We start from the raw sequence: 14,586 nt of genomic DNA on the forward strand, positions 1-14,586 counted from the left end.
GGATTGGGTCTTGAGTCATTAAAAAAAAAAAAAAAGGGACAAAACACATTATTGGGACCTCCAGCGAAATTTGAACAAAGTCTGAAATTAGGTAATAGTAGTGTACCAATGTTAAATTTCCTGATTTAGGTAATTGTACTATGTTCATATAAGTGTATATTCTATGTCTTAGAAATATATACTGAAGTCCTTGTAAAAGTTTATTCTCAAATGGCTCAGAAAAAAACTATATATCTATTCAGAGGGAATGGTAAAGCAAATACGGAAGATGTCAATATTAGTTCATCTGGGTTAAGTGTATATGGGAGTTCTTTTATTGTATTTTTATAGCTTCTCTATACATTTGAAATTATTTAAAAATTAAAATTGTTGACGTTCTCACCAAATGTATGGTACCAAGGTTGAAGAATATTAGCTAATGAAGACTTCTATTAACTCATTTGGGCTCTTATTAGTCCAAATGTGGTCAAGTTATGTATTGCTGAAATTCTAATAGACTCGGCAGAGAAGAGCGATCATTTTCTGAAGAGTCAACCTGAGACTGGGTTTGATCAAGTACATGTTAGTAGCCCCTCTCTCAGCTAACAGAAGAGTCATCAGTTCCAAGAACACTTGAGCTGCAATGAAACATGTATGAAATATGCCGAAATAAAGTTCTTTCATTTTTTTATCGTCAATGTCTTTAGGACAAAATAGGTATTTATATCAAATGATCACTGGACTGGGATGTTCTGTTTGATTTTTGCTTTTAATCAGAATCTCATCCTTTATGATAGAGGGGGCAAATTCAAAATTCCACCAGAGTATAAAGCAATAGGGAATGGTGGAACCTGGCGGAAATAAAAAGTTGTATTCCTTCTCCTGAAGGTATTTTAAGTCATAAAATAAAAACCAACTACCCATACAAACAAAACAGTCTTTGAGTCCTACTTATTCTACATATTGTCAGTTTGTATTTTTCAGATTGCAGCTAGGGAATAAAATGACTCACAGACATCCAGTCATTTAGAAGCATATATCTGTGTATATTTAAAATACCAAGTATGGTAATGTTTTATCCTATGGTATTTAAGATACCCAGTATGATAATGTTTTATCCTTGCACTTAACATTGTCTACTTACAGGGGGTATCTGCATAAGAACTCAGAAATGCACCATCTGGGAACATAATCATGGGTTGTTAAATCTATGGATTGGCTTTATTTAGGTCTCCTGCCCTGATTTGAGGGCATGACCTCGGGCAAGTTTCCTCACCAGGCTGGATCTCATATCTCTTTCCCTTAAAATAAAGGGTCAGACAAGATGAAGGAGGCACTCTTGCTGGCATTCCCTCCCTGTTCCTGAACTCAGGGTAGACATCCCTCTTCGATAGTGACACACTTACCTACCGAGCTCAGGCACACATCTTCAGGCAGCTAGGATGAACTGATCAGAGCTTGCCCATGAGCTGAAGCGTATTAGCCATCCCTCAAATACGTAAGTTACAAGAGCCCACTGACATATAAAATACCATTCTGTTGTATGATATTCAAAAGCTCGGGTGGAGGTGCCTGGGTATCTCAGTGGGTGAAGCATCCCACTCTTCATTTCGGCTCAGGTCAGGATCTCACAGTCATGAGATGAAACCCCGTGTCATGGGCATGGACTCTGCTTGAGATTCTCTTTCTCCCTCTTCCTCTGCCTCTCCCCCATTTGCTCACATGCAGATGTGCACGCATGCTCTCTCTCACTCACTGTATTAAAAAAAAGCTCAGATGAATCCATTAATTCCCTTATTCTGGCTACGTTCTATGTTTTAAGTTTTTTAAAATGTTTATTTATTTTTGAGAGAAAGAGTGGAGGGGGAGGGGAGAGAGAGGAAGACAGAGAATCCCAAGCTGATAACACAGAGCCCAATGTAGGGTTAGATCTCACAAATGGTGAGGTCATGACCTGAGCCGAAATCACTGACTCAGCCACCCAGGTGCCCCTGTGGCTACTTTCTAATAGACAACAAGTTTGATGAGTGGTGTTCTTTCCCACCTAAAAGTTCTCTCCTCTGGGGTTTATACCATTCAAAATTAATTCTTAATGGATGATCATTCATCTTATCTAATAAATGGCCAGAGGGGCCAGGATGTGGCTCAAATATTAACAGAAAAATTCAAAAATTTCATCCCTAAAAATCATTCATATTCTTTTTATCACTTTTCAGTCTTTTTTACCGGACCCCAAAATTATAAAAATAATGTATTTACTTTGCAGAAGATCTTGAAAACCAGGCTAAAAGAAGAAACTACTACAATTTTTTTACAAGGCTAAACTTGCAAATTTGTACTCAATTCTTATAGTTGCCCTAGCATCATCCTACTTATGACCACTCACTGATGAAATGGAGAAGATAAAGTTTTTCTAAAACTCTCTTATGGAAAATTTCCAACATGCATAAAAATAGAATAATATAATGAACCTCCATGTACCCAAAACCCAGCTTCAAAAATTATCAATATTTTACCAAATCTAATTCATTTGTTCCCTTCCAGTTAAACATTTCATTACCGGAAATGGTGCATACCTTTGTTTTGTTTTTAAGTTTGAAAGCACTAGTACACAGGAAATGGCCAAATCATTTTCTAGCATTAATTATCTTTTACAAGTAACTAATAAAAAATTTTTAAGTGTCATTGACATATGACTTTTTCCTGCTTTCAGGTGGTACAATAAGAGTATCAGCCGAGACAAAGCTGAAAAACTTCTTTTGGACACAGTAAGTCTCCTTGACCTACCTTTGACTTAGAATAAAATGAATTGTGCTTCTTTTTCCCCAGCCATACTATGGTTTATGCCAGTGTAGTAAGTTGGCACTTTAGATTAACTGTGATTTTCATATCCAGTGAAAATATTCTGGGGATTTATAGAAACTAGCATACAACAGAATAAGAAACCCACGGAGGGTCCAACATCTCGGTATTGGCATGCAACTGTCATGACAGATATAGTTGTCTTTCCATTTGTGATGGTTGACCCTGGGGAGTTTTCCTTGCCGGCTTCTCTGGCTAGGTCATGGGTGGCAGTGACTTAGATGCTACCTGGTTGGGCCGTGGGTCCAGAAGAAATACATCACTTGATTTAATTTATTTTTTATGCAGCAGTTCTCAAGAGACATGCAGTGTGAGTATCAGGACTGATCTTGCCTAGGGATGTCAGAATCAAGGGAGAGAGAAATGAGAAGAGAGAAAGCATGGTGTGGTGGGAAAAGAGCACAGGTCCTAATCTCTGCTCGGTCACCAACACCGTGTGTGAGTTTGGGGAATTTTCTTCCTCCTGGGTCTCAGTTTCTCCATGAGTACAAGATGAGAGTTGGACTAAATCAGCAATGACAGTTATCATATTCATACTGTCGCCCTTTGCTTCTGATCTTGTGTGACACAATTGATCACAGTCCATGGCTTTAAGATCCTTCTCAACATGGTGCTCCAGGCAGCTGCCATCAGCTGATTGGCCCTCAAGGTGAACCCTTTCTTCCTGGACCAGGAGGTCATTTGTTACTCTATGCCAGTGCCTCTCTATGCTATCTGTGTGGATGGATCACTTTTTGTGGTTGGTTTTTAATTTCCAACTTGTCATAGACTTATCCTTTGTAAAATAAATAAAAATGAACTACTAGAAAAAAATAAAGAAGCAAGGACACAAAAAAAAGCAAGTTCAATTTTTTATTAGTCTTAGATTCATTAGACCTAAAACTAGTCTAAGTGCTATAAACAATTTCTAAATGCTTACTCTCAATTTCCCCTGCTGCCTGGTGGTGGACCAGAGACAATTTGCCAACTGGAACCCAACCGCAGACCACACTTTGGGTAGAACTTAAAACTGCACATTTAGAGCTTTTTTCAGAGAAACCAAATGTATGGAAGTATTGAGAAAAAGTCTTCCACAGAGCAATCAATTAATTTACCAGCATGTACGCCTAAAGCAGTGGTTCTCAGGCCCGTCTGCACATTAGAATCACATGGGAACCATTTTTTAAAAATATCAATGTCCAAGCCCTACAGCAGATTAATTAAATCAGAATATCTAGTTGTTAAGACCTAGGCATTAATAATTCAGAGAAAAATCTCTCCAGGTGAGTTTAATATTCAGACATTAATGACCCTGTGCCCAACGCTAGCCTTCCTGGTGAGACCAGTAAACTGTAGGTATGAGTTGTTGGAAATGTTAGTCTCCCTGTGCCAAAATGTCAGCCCTAACTCAGCCATTTCACCATATTTTGTAGTTTGTGTTTGAAGGTTTTCCTCTCTGTAAAAATTTTAAATTAAACTGAAAATCTCTCTTGCACAGGATGAAGGTGGGGTGACTAACTCATCTTGGTTGGTCCTGGGACTGTCCCAGTTTTAAAACGGAGAGTTCAGTGCCCAGAAATCCCTGACTCCCCTCAGTCCTGGGCAAACTGGGACAGCTGGTCACCCAAACTGGTAGCCACTGTTTGCATAGTTAGGGATGAGACTTAGAGAAGGAGACCTGAGAAGATGCCAGGAAGGGGATGAAAGTCTGTGATGGGAAGGTGGAGGGTTAATGAATATTGTCAAAGATTAATTTCAAGGCATGCAGTTAATTATTGGCACACAATTTACTTTTGTAGAAAGGGAAACTGGTGACAGATTGATTCATTCTATCAAAGGCAAAAATAGAATTTCTCTAAGAGGAAAAGGGGAGGGGAGAAGGAAAAACCCATAGTCATACTGGGGAGCAGTGAACTTCATCTTCTTGGGGTAAGTTGCCGATTAGCAAGCAGTTATCAAAGAGGGCAAGGTAGAAGTTCTGCCCTTGGGCAGCTTGTTCACATCAAAGAGCAAGTTCAGTTGTTTACAGATTTCCCCAAAGACTCTGTGTGCTTACCAGTGAAGGACACATAACAGACAGCCTGCGCTGTCAGCTGTCTCTGTTAGCAGCCATCTCAGCTTTGGGCGTGTGTGCACCATTTCCTTTGTTAGGAATATATCTGGCTATAAACTCAAGGACCTTACCATTTTTGCTGAGCACAAGACAAAGCACTTAGCGGTGTTTGAGACAGGACCTTTGACCTCAATAAGCGTTAGACTCTACTGAAGAAGAAGACAAACTGAAGAGTCAGAGGACAATCCAAGATAAACTCTGAGCATGAGGCAGGCTTTCAGTGGCCTCAGAGTTCAGAGAAGATTCTAAAGAGTCAGATCTCATGGGGGGAAGAGGAATTGATCTGAGTCGTTACTGGACCCTGGTTTCTCCTTGGTTCCACATCAACTCGCCACTTAATCATATCCTGTGGTCTCCAGTAGACCACGTATTAGAATCACTGAAAGCCTTAAAAATCCAGAATCCCAGGCCCCAACCCAGACCTACAGAATCAGAATCTCCAGTTAGTTCCTGGGACTCTGTGTTTTTTTCAAACCAAACTAACGATGCGTATGCAGCGGCTCAGCTCTGACTTCACCCGGCCTATGTTATTGGACAACATAGTGAAATCTGACCGATAAGAATTAACTGAAAGGATTGCAAAATTAATTACAAATCTGAATTATACAGAGTTTAAGCAAGTGTAGTTTTCTTATTTTCAATCACATATTGGTTAATGAAGTGTTACCCATGAAGCACTTTAGCCCACATTTACTGACAAGCTGAAGAGGTTTCCTGTTCTATAGCAGTTCCTTATAGACACTTAAATACATTTTGCTTTCTGGGGCAGTTGAGACATTCCTCCGTGCTAATATTCTGAGCTACTTTACCAAATCTTCTTTGTGCCTTCTTAGGTAATATAAGGGCAAACATTAGGGGGTCCCTGTATTGTCGGCTGCTTGAAACAATAGCAGAATTGTTTCCTAGATGTGTTTAGTATCTCTTTTATCTAACAAGTATAGGACCCTTAAGAGATGGATTGAGAGATTTTTATCAACTAGAGCTCCTGATGTACTGCCCCATCCACGGTTCTCCACTAGAATAGAAAGGCTTTATCTTGTTCCTGCTGCACCTAGAAACCCAAACTGCATTTGTGACAAAGTAGTTACTCAATAAATATTTGTTGAATATATAAATACATTAAATGCTCAGTAAATGTTTTTAACAACTATGCTTAAAGAGAAACTGGGTGATCAAGAGCATCATTGGGGGATCTTTATAAAAATATGGATTCCAAACTCCTGGCCTCACCAATCAGAACCCTGGAGGCGGCACCCAGGTGATTCTGAAAGTTACCCAAGCTTAGGAAATGCAGAAAAGTGTTTCCTGCCGCGTCCTATCCATTCATCAGGTAACTCCTCCTCCAAGAAGCCCCTCATGTTTTCCATCTCCCTGGCCATGGAATATGGTTGCCTGGCCTTTCTGGTGCAATGTCATTACTTTTCCAGTGGCACTGTTCTCACTTTGCCTTGAGCCTTAGCAGTTTGTCTTCTGTCTTAACCCATTTAGGTAGAGGGTAAATTCCTTGCAAGCAGGGACTCCATACCTTACAGTATCGCACACATATCTCAGAGGAAGGCAGACATTGGAATTAATACCTCCAATGGACAGAATACCGTAGCGTGTGACAACAATGGCTAATGATAGCGCTAATAGTCATTGTTCTACAGTTAATAAGGGAATATATGAGTTAAGTTCTATTGTCTCGTCCTCATAATTCCCATACACATATTTCACCACCTCCATGGCTTCCCCCCGCCCGATTGTTGCCTCTTTGCTTTTCTAGATAAATTAGTAAAAGGTAAACTGAGACCTTAAAAATGTCCCAAGGGAACGCAGGCCCCCCTCCTGGCTACACTGTACAAGTCAGTGCCTCCTTTGCATGATGGTGATATGAACAAAGACCCTTTAAACTCCAGTGTTCTTGGTGGTTGTGACTTCCTCCGAGCCCTTTGCAGGAAGTAAGCGGTAAGGCACATGCTGGATGCCTCATTTTCCTCAGAACTCTAGACTGCCTCAGCCCCAGACGAGAGTTTCCTGTCGACCTCACTGAATGCCACCTAGAGCGAGTATGACAGGGGAGAGCTCTGAGCCTCCCCTGCTCAGCTGAGCTGCCTGCAAACCTTACCTCCCCTTTTTCTCACATCTGTGAATTACTCTTGTTCACAGTTGGTCCCCACTCTGATTACAGTTTTATTTCTTTAAAAAAAAAGAAAACAGTGGCTTTTCTGGAAGAAAAAAAACAATAACAAAACATTACTAATTAAATGGAAGAGATGTTCACATTTCCCTCCTCACAGACATTTGATAAACGTCTGAGGGTTTTTTCAGTCTGTTTCTTCCCCTTTTAGAATAAGATATGCAGATAAAATCTTCCTCTGCTGAAGTTTTGTTCCTTCCTGCCTTGAGTTTAACCCATCACATTCCAACGAGGCAAGAGCAAAAGCTTCAGTATTTGGTAAAGGGGGCAATCTCTGAAGATAAACTATGCTACATGCAATGCATGGATGAATACCACAAAAGTGATACTGAGCAAAAGAGGCGAGACACAGACGCACCGTTCATGGTAGCCAAGAGGTGGACACAGCCCAAATGTTCAGCCGTTGATGAATGGGTAAACAAAACGTGATACATCTCTGTGATGGAATGTTATTCAGCCATGAAAAAGAATGGAGGATCAATATATGCTACAACTTGGATAAATCTTGGAAAACAATATGCTAAGTGTAAGAAGCCAGGCACAAAAGACCACATATTATATTATTTCATTTATGTGAAGTTCCTAGAGCAGGCAAATTTATTGAAATAGAAGCATATTAGTGTGGCCAGCGTGCAAATAAAACAGAGGTATATTTTTGAGAGTCATTAAAATGTTCTAAAATTGGATTGTAGTGATGGGGGCACAACTCTGTAAATTTACTAAATATCGTTGGATTGTACACATGGAATGGGAGAATGTCATGGTATGTAAATTATGCCTCAAAAGTTATTTTTATTTATTTATAAAAGCTATTTTATTTATTTGAATTTTTTGAATTTATTAATTTTTTAAAAAAATTTTAATGATTATTTATTTTTGAGACAGAGAGAGACAGAGTGCAAGCAGGGGAGGGGCAGAGAGAGAGGGAGACACAGAATCTTAAACAGACTCCAGGCTCTGAGCTATCAGCCCAGAGCCTTACACGGGGCTTGGACCCACAAACTGTGAGATCATGACCTGAGCCGAAGTCAGATGCTCAACTGACTGAGCCACCCAGGTGCTATTTTATTTTATTTTATTTTATTTTATTTTGCTTTGTTTTGTTTTGTTTTATTTTTTATTTTAGAGAGAGAGTGGGAGAGAGGGGCTGAAGGAGAGAGAGAGAGAATCTTAAGCAGGCTCCATACTCAGTTTTAACACTATTTTAAGATAGAGACTACTCATCAGGATATTATAAATAAGAGCTACATGTTCAATTAAATCAGTGGATCCCAAAGCTGCAAGTCTGTAAGAATCACATGGAAGGGGCCTTTGGGTGGCTCAGTCATGTAAATGTCTGACTCTTGATTTTAGCTCAGGTCATGATCTCACGGTTCATAGGATCTAGCCCTGCGTCATGCTCTGTGCTGACAGTGTGGAGCCTGCCTGGGATTCTCTCGCTCCCTCTCTCTGCCTTCCCACACTCCTGAAAATTAAATACATAAACTTTTTTTTTTTTTTTTAAAGAATCACATGGGAATCTTCTAAAAAGTTCAGGGACCAGGATACCAGTCCTGGAGATTCTAAGTTCACACGTATGAGCTGAAATACAGTTAGGTGTTTGTTGTTTTGTTTTGTCTTGTTCTCTGCTTCAGATTCTTCAGGTGATTGTGATAGTCAACAAAGTTTGGGACACAAGAGTATAAAGGAGTGAGGCCAGATCAGTAGTTCTCAACCGGGGTGATTTTGTCTCCCAGGGAACACTTGGCAGGGCCTGACATCCAGCTGATAGAGGCCAGGGATGCTGCTACACATCCTATAATGCTGAGACTCTAGGGTTCAAATGATGAGCATGGCCATCTGTGTGTACTGTTCTCGTGGTGTGTAGACAATCCACTTTGGGGATCAGGGGACGGAGGAGCTTGCATTGTTCTAAATTGTACATACTGTGCTCCATATGCTACCAGTATACGTGGCTCGCACATGAGGCTCGTGTGTTTCTCTGACCTTCACTTGTGGCCCTCCTTATATTGAAGTTAAGTAAATTATGGTAATAGGTTTTTAAATATTGCCAGCACAAATTTACAGCTGGGCAGGAGCAGAGCATTAGACATGAAGTATCAAAACCGAGTTCAGATTGTGAAGTTTCCACCAGGAATGAATAAATTGGCATAGCCATTTGCTTGTGCTTAATTCATTAGCACTGGCAAGACTGTCAAGGGGGGTGAAGAGTACATTCTTGGGGCCTTCCCTTCTCTCCAATTCCCTCGTGCAACCAGGAACTTCATGCTTTTTTCTCCTTTAGCCCTGCAGCAAAATCAGCACTCTAGAAAGAGCCTTGTAAATACACTCCCATTAAGAAACTGACAAACCTTCCAGGTCAGAAAGTTTGTGCCCTTGGAGGGGAACGGAGAAGTGGCTTCTAACATTTGCTGCACAGAGGTAGAATGGAGCAGTAGAATGAGCATGGGCTTTGCTCACATGCCACGTGCAAAGTTCAAATCCCAGGTCCACCACTTACTACTTGTGGATGGTGAGAAAGTCACTTAAGCTCTGTGACACTCAGTGTTCTCATCAGTAAACTGAGGATATACCATCTAGATTGCAATGTTGTGGTGAGGATTGGACAATACCTGTAATGAGCCTGGTACATGGTGAGCTCCAAAAGAGCAGACTTGCATTATCTGTCTTCATGCAAAACTTATGTCACCACCGGAAGTCTCTGATCCATGATGGGACCTCAAGAAATACCTGTTGAATGAGCAAGTGAAATGGTAGCCATTATTGCTGAAATTCTGCTCTGTGCAAAACTGGCCTATAGTATTTTCTCCTTTCGCAGATACGAAAGTGGAGCTGGATACCTGAGCCTGGTTCCTGGGATCACTAACCTTCTGTATTTTCTAACCAGGGGAAAGAAGGAGCCTTCATGGTACGAGATTCCAGGACTCCAGGGACATATACCGTGTCTGTTTTCACCAAAGGCATTGTAAGGTATGGTGCTAACTCATCTCAGCGAAGTGGGGAGAAATAGTCCTGAGGTGGGTGAGCAACAGGCCACACACAGCAATGTCAGACAGGGCAAGAGGTAGAGGGGTCGCTAGAAATGGTGTGCTTTTGCTGATCCCTGAGAAAACCAAGTCCAGGGAGATTAAAAACATCACCGACATCATTTTTCTGGAAAGTGACAGCGCTGAATCCAGATGCCACTTTCTCTTCTAAATTAGCATCCGTGCATGCAGAGCTCTCTAAAGAAATAAAATCCTTGACGCTGCATCTGATGCATTTTTAATTTAACCCACAGCTAACAAAGAGGATACTTTCATCCAGAAGTGAGAAGATACGCATTTGAATTCTGGCTCTGCTAATAAAGCTACCTACCATTTATTGAGTCCTTACCATGTGTCTGAACCATACAGACTGTTTCTGATCCTAATCAGGTCTGAAAGCAGGTGTTACTATGCTCCTTTGCATCAAAGAAACTGAGGCTCAAACAGCTGATGGTGCCTCTTTGAGGCAATGGAGCTCAAGGGGTCATGCTCCAGCCTGCTGACTGCAAGACCCTAAGGCTTGTCTGCCCCTCTTCGTACCTCTGTTTCCTGCTCTGTAAAAACAATGTCTAAGAGGCTATCAAGGTCTCACATTCTCTACTAATTAAAAAATAAGTAGGAACAAAGCAGTTTTGCAATGAGCAAAGTCCAGTAAGAATTAATATCTGCCATCCTTCTGAGAGGGTAGAAAACAAAGCAAATAGGAGCACCTGGGCGGCTCCATTGGTTAAGCGTCTGACCTCAGCTCAGGTCATGATCTCATGGTTTGTGGGTTCGAGCCCCATGTCGGGCTCTGTGCTGACAGCTAGCTCAGAGCCTGGAGCCTGCTTTGGATTCTGTGTCTCTCTCTCTCTGACTCTCCCCTGCTCAACTGTTCCTCTCTTTTTTTCAGAAATAAATTAAACATTAAAATTAAAAAAAAATAAAACAAAGCAAACAGGAATCTGATACCAGTAGACATTTTTGTGTTGAAACATTGCTTCTTAATAATCACTGCATTTATGCTTCATTTGTTCAAGTGAGAATAACCCCTGCATAAAGCATTATCACATCAAGGAAACTAATGACAACCCCAAGCGATATTATGTAGCTGAAAAATATGTGTTTGACTCCATCCCTCTTCTCATCAATTACCACCAACACAATGGAGGAGGTAAGTTCTAAAGGACAAGATGGGGTGGGGCAGGGAGCCCTCACTGGGGAACTTGGAAAATAAATGACAAATGTCCCACCGAGTTTCTTCATCACAGACAAACTGACCATAAATAATAACTAAATCTACAAATAGAAAAGGATGCCAAATATTTGATCATATTACATGTTTTCCATTAGCAAATTCTGTGGTTAGACTCATGGGATTTCACCACCTGCCCATCTGTGGTTAGGACTCTTGTTGGAGGGAGTGTGATATCAGTGTTTGGGCGTTGGGGTTTGTTTCCCAGAATAAAAATAGCTTTTGCACTGGGGATTTTTTTTTTCCTGTTGGTTTAACTTGAACAGTTGCTATAGTAAAGCTCTAACTCTGGCCTTTCACTTTTTAATCAACCCAGGTCTGGTCACTAGACTCCGGTATCCAGTTTGTTCCTGGAGGCAGAAAGCTCCAGTCACGGCAGGACTGAGATACGGTGAGCAGCTCATTCACGAATGTCATGTGTTTGCACTAACTCACATCCTTCAAGGTCTGGGGCAAATTCTGAATGGGCTTTCCGTATACCTAATTCTTCCCCAGGCTTAAAAACTACCATTTTGGGTGTCTGGGTGACTCAGTTGGTTGAGCGTCCAACTTCAGCTCAGGTCATGACCTCACCATTTATGAGTGTCAGCCCCGCAACCCCACTTCACATCCTCTATCCCCCTCTCTCTGTCTGCCCCAGCTTGAGCTCTCTCTCTCTTTCAAAAATAAATAAGCATTTAAAAAAATTATAATTAAGGGGCGCCTGGGTGGCTCAGTCGGTTAAGCGTCCGCCTTCGGCTCAGGTCATGATCTCATGGTTCGTGGGTTCTAGCCCCGCATCGGGCTCGGTGCTGACAGCTCAGAGCCTGGAGCCTGCTTTGGATTGTGTCTCCCTCTCTCTTTCTCTGCCCCTCCACTGCTGACGCTCTGTCTCTGTCTCTTTCTCAAACATAAATAAAACATTTTTAAAAGATGGCCACTAAAACAAGTATACTGTATATCTGGAGACAGTGTACACAAAGGAATATGTGCAAAGTGTGTAAGAGAGATGTATATATGAGCACATTTATCTAGGCCAAATCAAGGTCCATTGGTTTTACTGAAGAGTTTATCATTGAAGTGTTTATTAAGCACCTACTTTGTACAGAGCACTCTACTAAATGCTATCAGAAAAAAATATTAGAAAATAATGCCTTAGGACCACGTTCCCACCTATCTTCTAGAATTTCTATGTCATCTAGTTTGCTGGGTACAGTCCAGTGCAAGGGCTGGAAGCTGGAATCTTCAAGCATTCAGAAGTGTTTGTCTGCATAACATGGTATTAATTTTTTTCAATGCCATTAGGAAAGGCTTGCGTCTCCAGTGCCCTAAGCCCTGTTATTCCTTCTTGCCCTTTGGAACTGCTTCCCTCACTTTTGATTATCTGCCTGGAATCTAAAGGTATTTGAGTTTGCATCCTTTGGTCTAAACTGGCTGGCCAAGGAGAAGGCTGGAGTACTTTTTATTTTGTATCTCTTAGATGGGAGGTTCTCAAACTTCAGTGTGCATCTAAGCCATCTGGGATGCTTATTAAGAATGTTGGCTCCTGGACCCTACCCAACACTTACCAAAACACTGTCTCTGATAATGGGGTCCTGGAGTCTGCATGTTTAACAAATGCTGTAGTTGATTTTGACACAGGTGCTTAGAGTGTAAATCTTTGAGAAACATTGCCGTGAGTTTTCCATCCCTAACTAACACCATATCTGGCACCCGGTGGGAACTCACTACTATTTTCCATTGAGTCTCTGCCTCAAAGAGGTAGAAATTGAGCTTTTTATGGTACTAGACCAAGTGCCTCCTTATGAAAATAAGGTAATTCTAATAACTATAGAATCCTGATGTGGTCCATGCTGGATAGGAATCTCAGAGATTATTTTATGAACCCACTCATTTTGTTAGCGTGAACATTGAGAATCAGATTCCTTTTATTCCTTTACTGAATATTTCTTGAGAGCCTACCACGTGCCAGACTGTGCTGGCTGGTACCTCTGTTCACACCTCTTAGAATCCACCTCCTTACTCTTAATCCCTGCTAAGGTGGAGCAGAGTATATAGTGGATGCTCTCGGTGGATGAATGAGTGAATGAATGAATGATCAGCTTGGATGAAACTTGTTCTATGTGAAAAATGACAATAAAATACTTTCTGTTTTTAATGTTTATTTATTTGTGTGTGTGTGTGTGTGAGAGAGAGAGAGAGAAAGAGAGAGAGAGAGAGAGAGCGCTAGTGGGGGAAGGGCAGAGAAGGAGGGAGATGGAGGATCCAGAGAGGGCTCTGCACTGACAGCAGAGAGCTCAATGTGCAGCTTGAACTCAGGATCTGTGAGATCATGAACTGAGCCAAAGCTGGAGGCTTAACCAACTGAGCCACCCGGGTGCCCAACAATAAAACACTTTCATTCAGGTATAGAAAAATAGTTGAGGTGTCGCAAGAACCCTTTCATTTATTTTCTTTGAGATCTTGATTAATGCCATTTTCCTTCCTCTTTCCCTTTGTGTAATCTCCTCCCACAAACATTTTTCATGGTTTTAAATGCATACCCTATGTTATTATTTAGGGGGTGGAAATAAATTTAAGATAGTTCTAAGTCTAAAGCCTATACTATTTGCCATCTTTAGGTTATATTATCAATTAGGTAACACTGTGTCTAGGGCTATTAGTCTCCTCGCAGCCCTATACCTCATATCTACTACTTGCCAACCTTGGAAAAACCTCTTTCTCTCTTGTAGGGAAATGGGTGATTGATCCCTCGGAGCTCACTTTTGTACAGGAAATTGGCAGTGGCCAGTTTGGTTTGGTGCATCTTGGCTACTGGCTCAACAAGGACAAGGTAGCCATCAAAACCATTCAAGAAGGGGCTATGTCGGAAGAGGACTTCATAGAGGAGGCTGAAGTCATGATGTGAGTGGTCAAAACAAGAGTACGCAAAGATGCCTTTGGGATGACGTTCTGTGCTCTGTTCTTTGAATACCATTTTGCTGCCACGTTATGCCACTTCGCTGCTCAAATCTAGTGATGGTTTCCAATGGCATGGAGACCAAAATCAAACTCCTCACCATGGACTATACGGTCTGTCATAGTCTTTCCCTGTCCATTGCCCAGTCTCATCTACTACCCATCTCTGCTCTGGTCCATGATGTGCCCGCCACACTGGCCACCATTTGTCCTCGCACACGCCCTTTGACTCTCCACCATCCTTCAGGTCATTTTTGCTTTGGGTAAGGAGCATGTT

General features: G+C 41.4%; 1 protein-coding gene across 4 annotated transcripts in view; it reads left to right on the forward strand.

Annotated features, from left to right (window-relative positions):
- The window catches only part of ITK (IL2 inducible T cell kinase), a 61,582-nt gene that overhangs the window by 35,300 nt on the left and 11,696 nt on the right, over positions 1–14,586 (forward strand). For all 4 annotated transcript variants that reach the window (XM_077780740.1, XM_077780741.1, XM_077780743.1 and 1 more), the window contains 5 exons: positions 2,693–2,747; positions 10,000–10,082; positions 11,158–11,291; positions 11,689–11,763; positions 14,084–14,255. In XM_077780740.1, the coding sequence (XP_077636866.1) occupies positions 2,693–2,747; positions 10,000–10,082; positions 11,158–11,291; positions 11,689–11,763; positions 14,084–14,255 (519 nt within the window). The remainder of the gene's footprint in view (positions 1–2,692; positions 2,748–9,999; positions 10,083–11,157; positions 11,292–11,688; positions 11,764–14,083; positions 14,256–14,586) is intronic.

Source organism: Crocuta crocuta, unplaced genomic scaffold (assembly GCF_008692635.1).
Source record: "Crocuta crocuta isolate KB4526 unplaced genomic scaffold, BGI_CrCroc_1.0 scaffold343, whole genome shotgun sequence".
Taxonomy (NCBI): domain Eukaryota; kingdom Metazoa; phylum Chordata; class Mammalia; order Carnivora; family Hyaenidae; genus Crocuta; species Crocuta crocuta.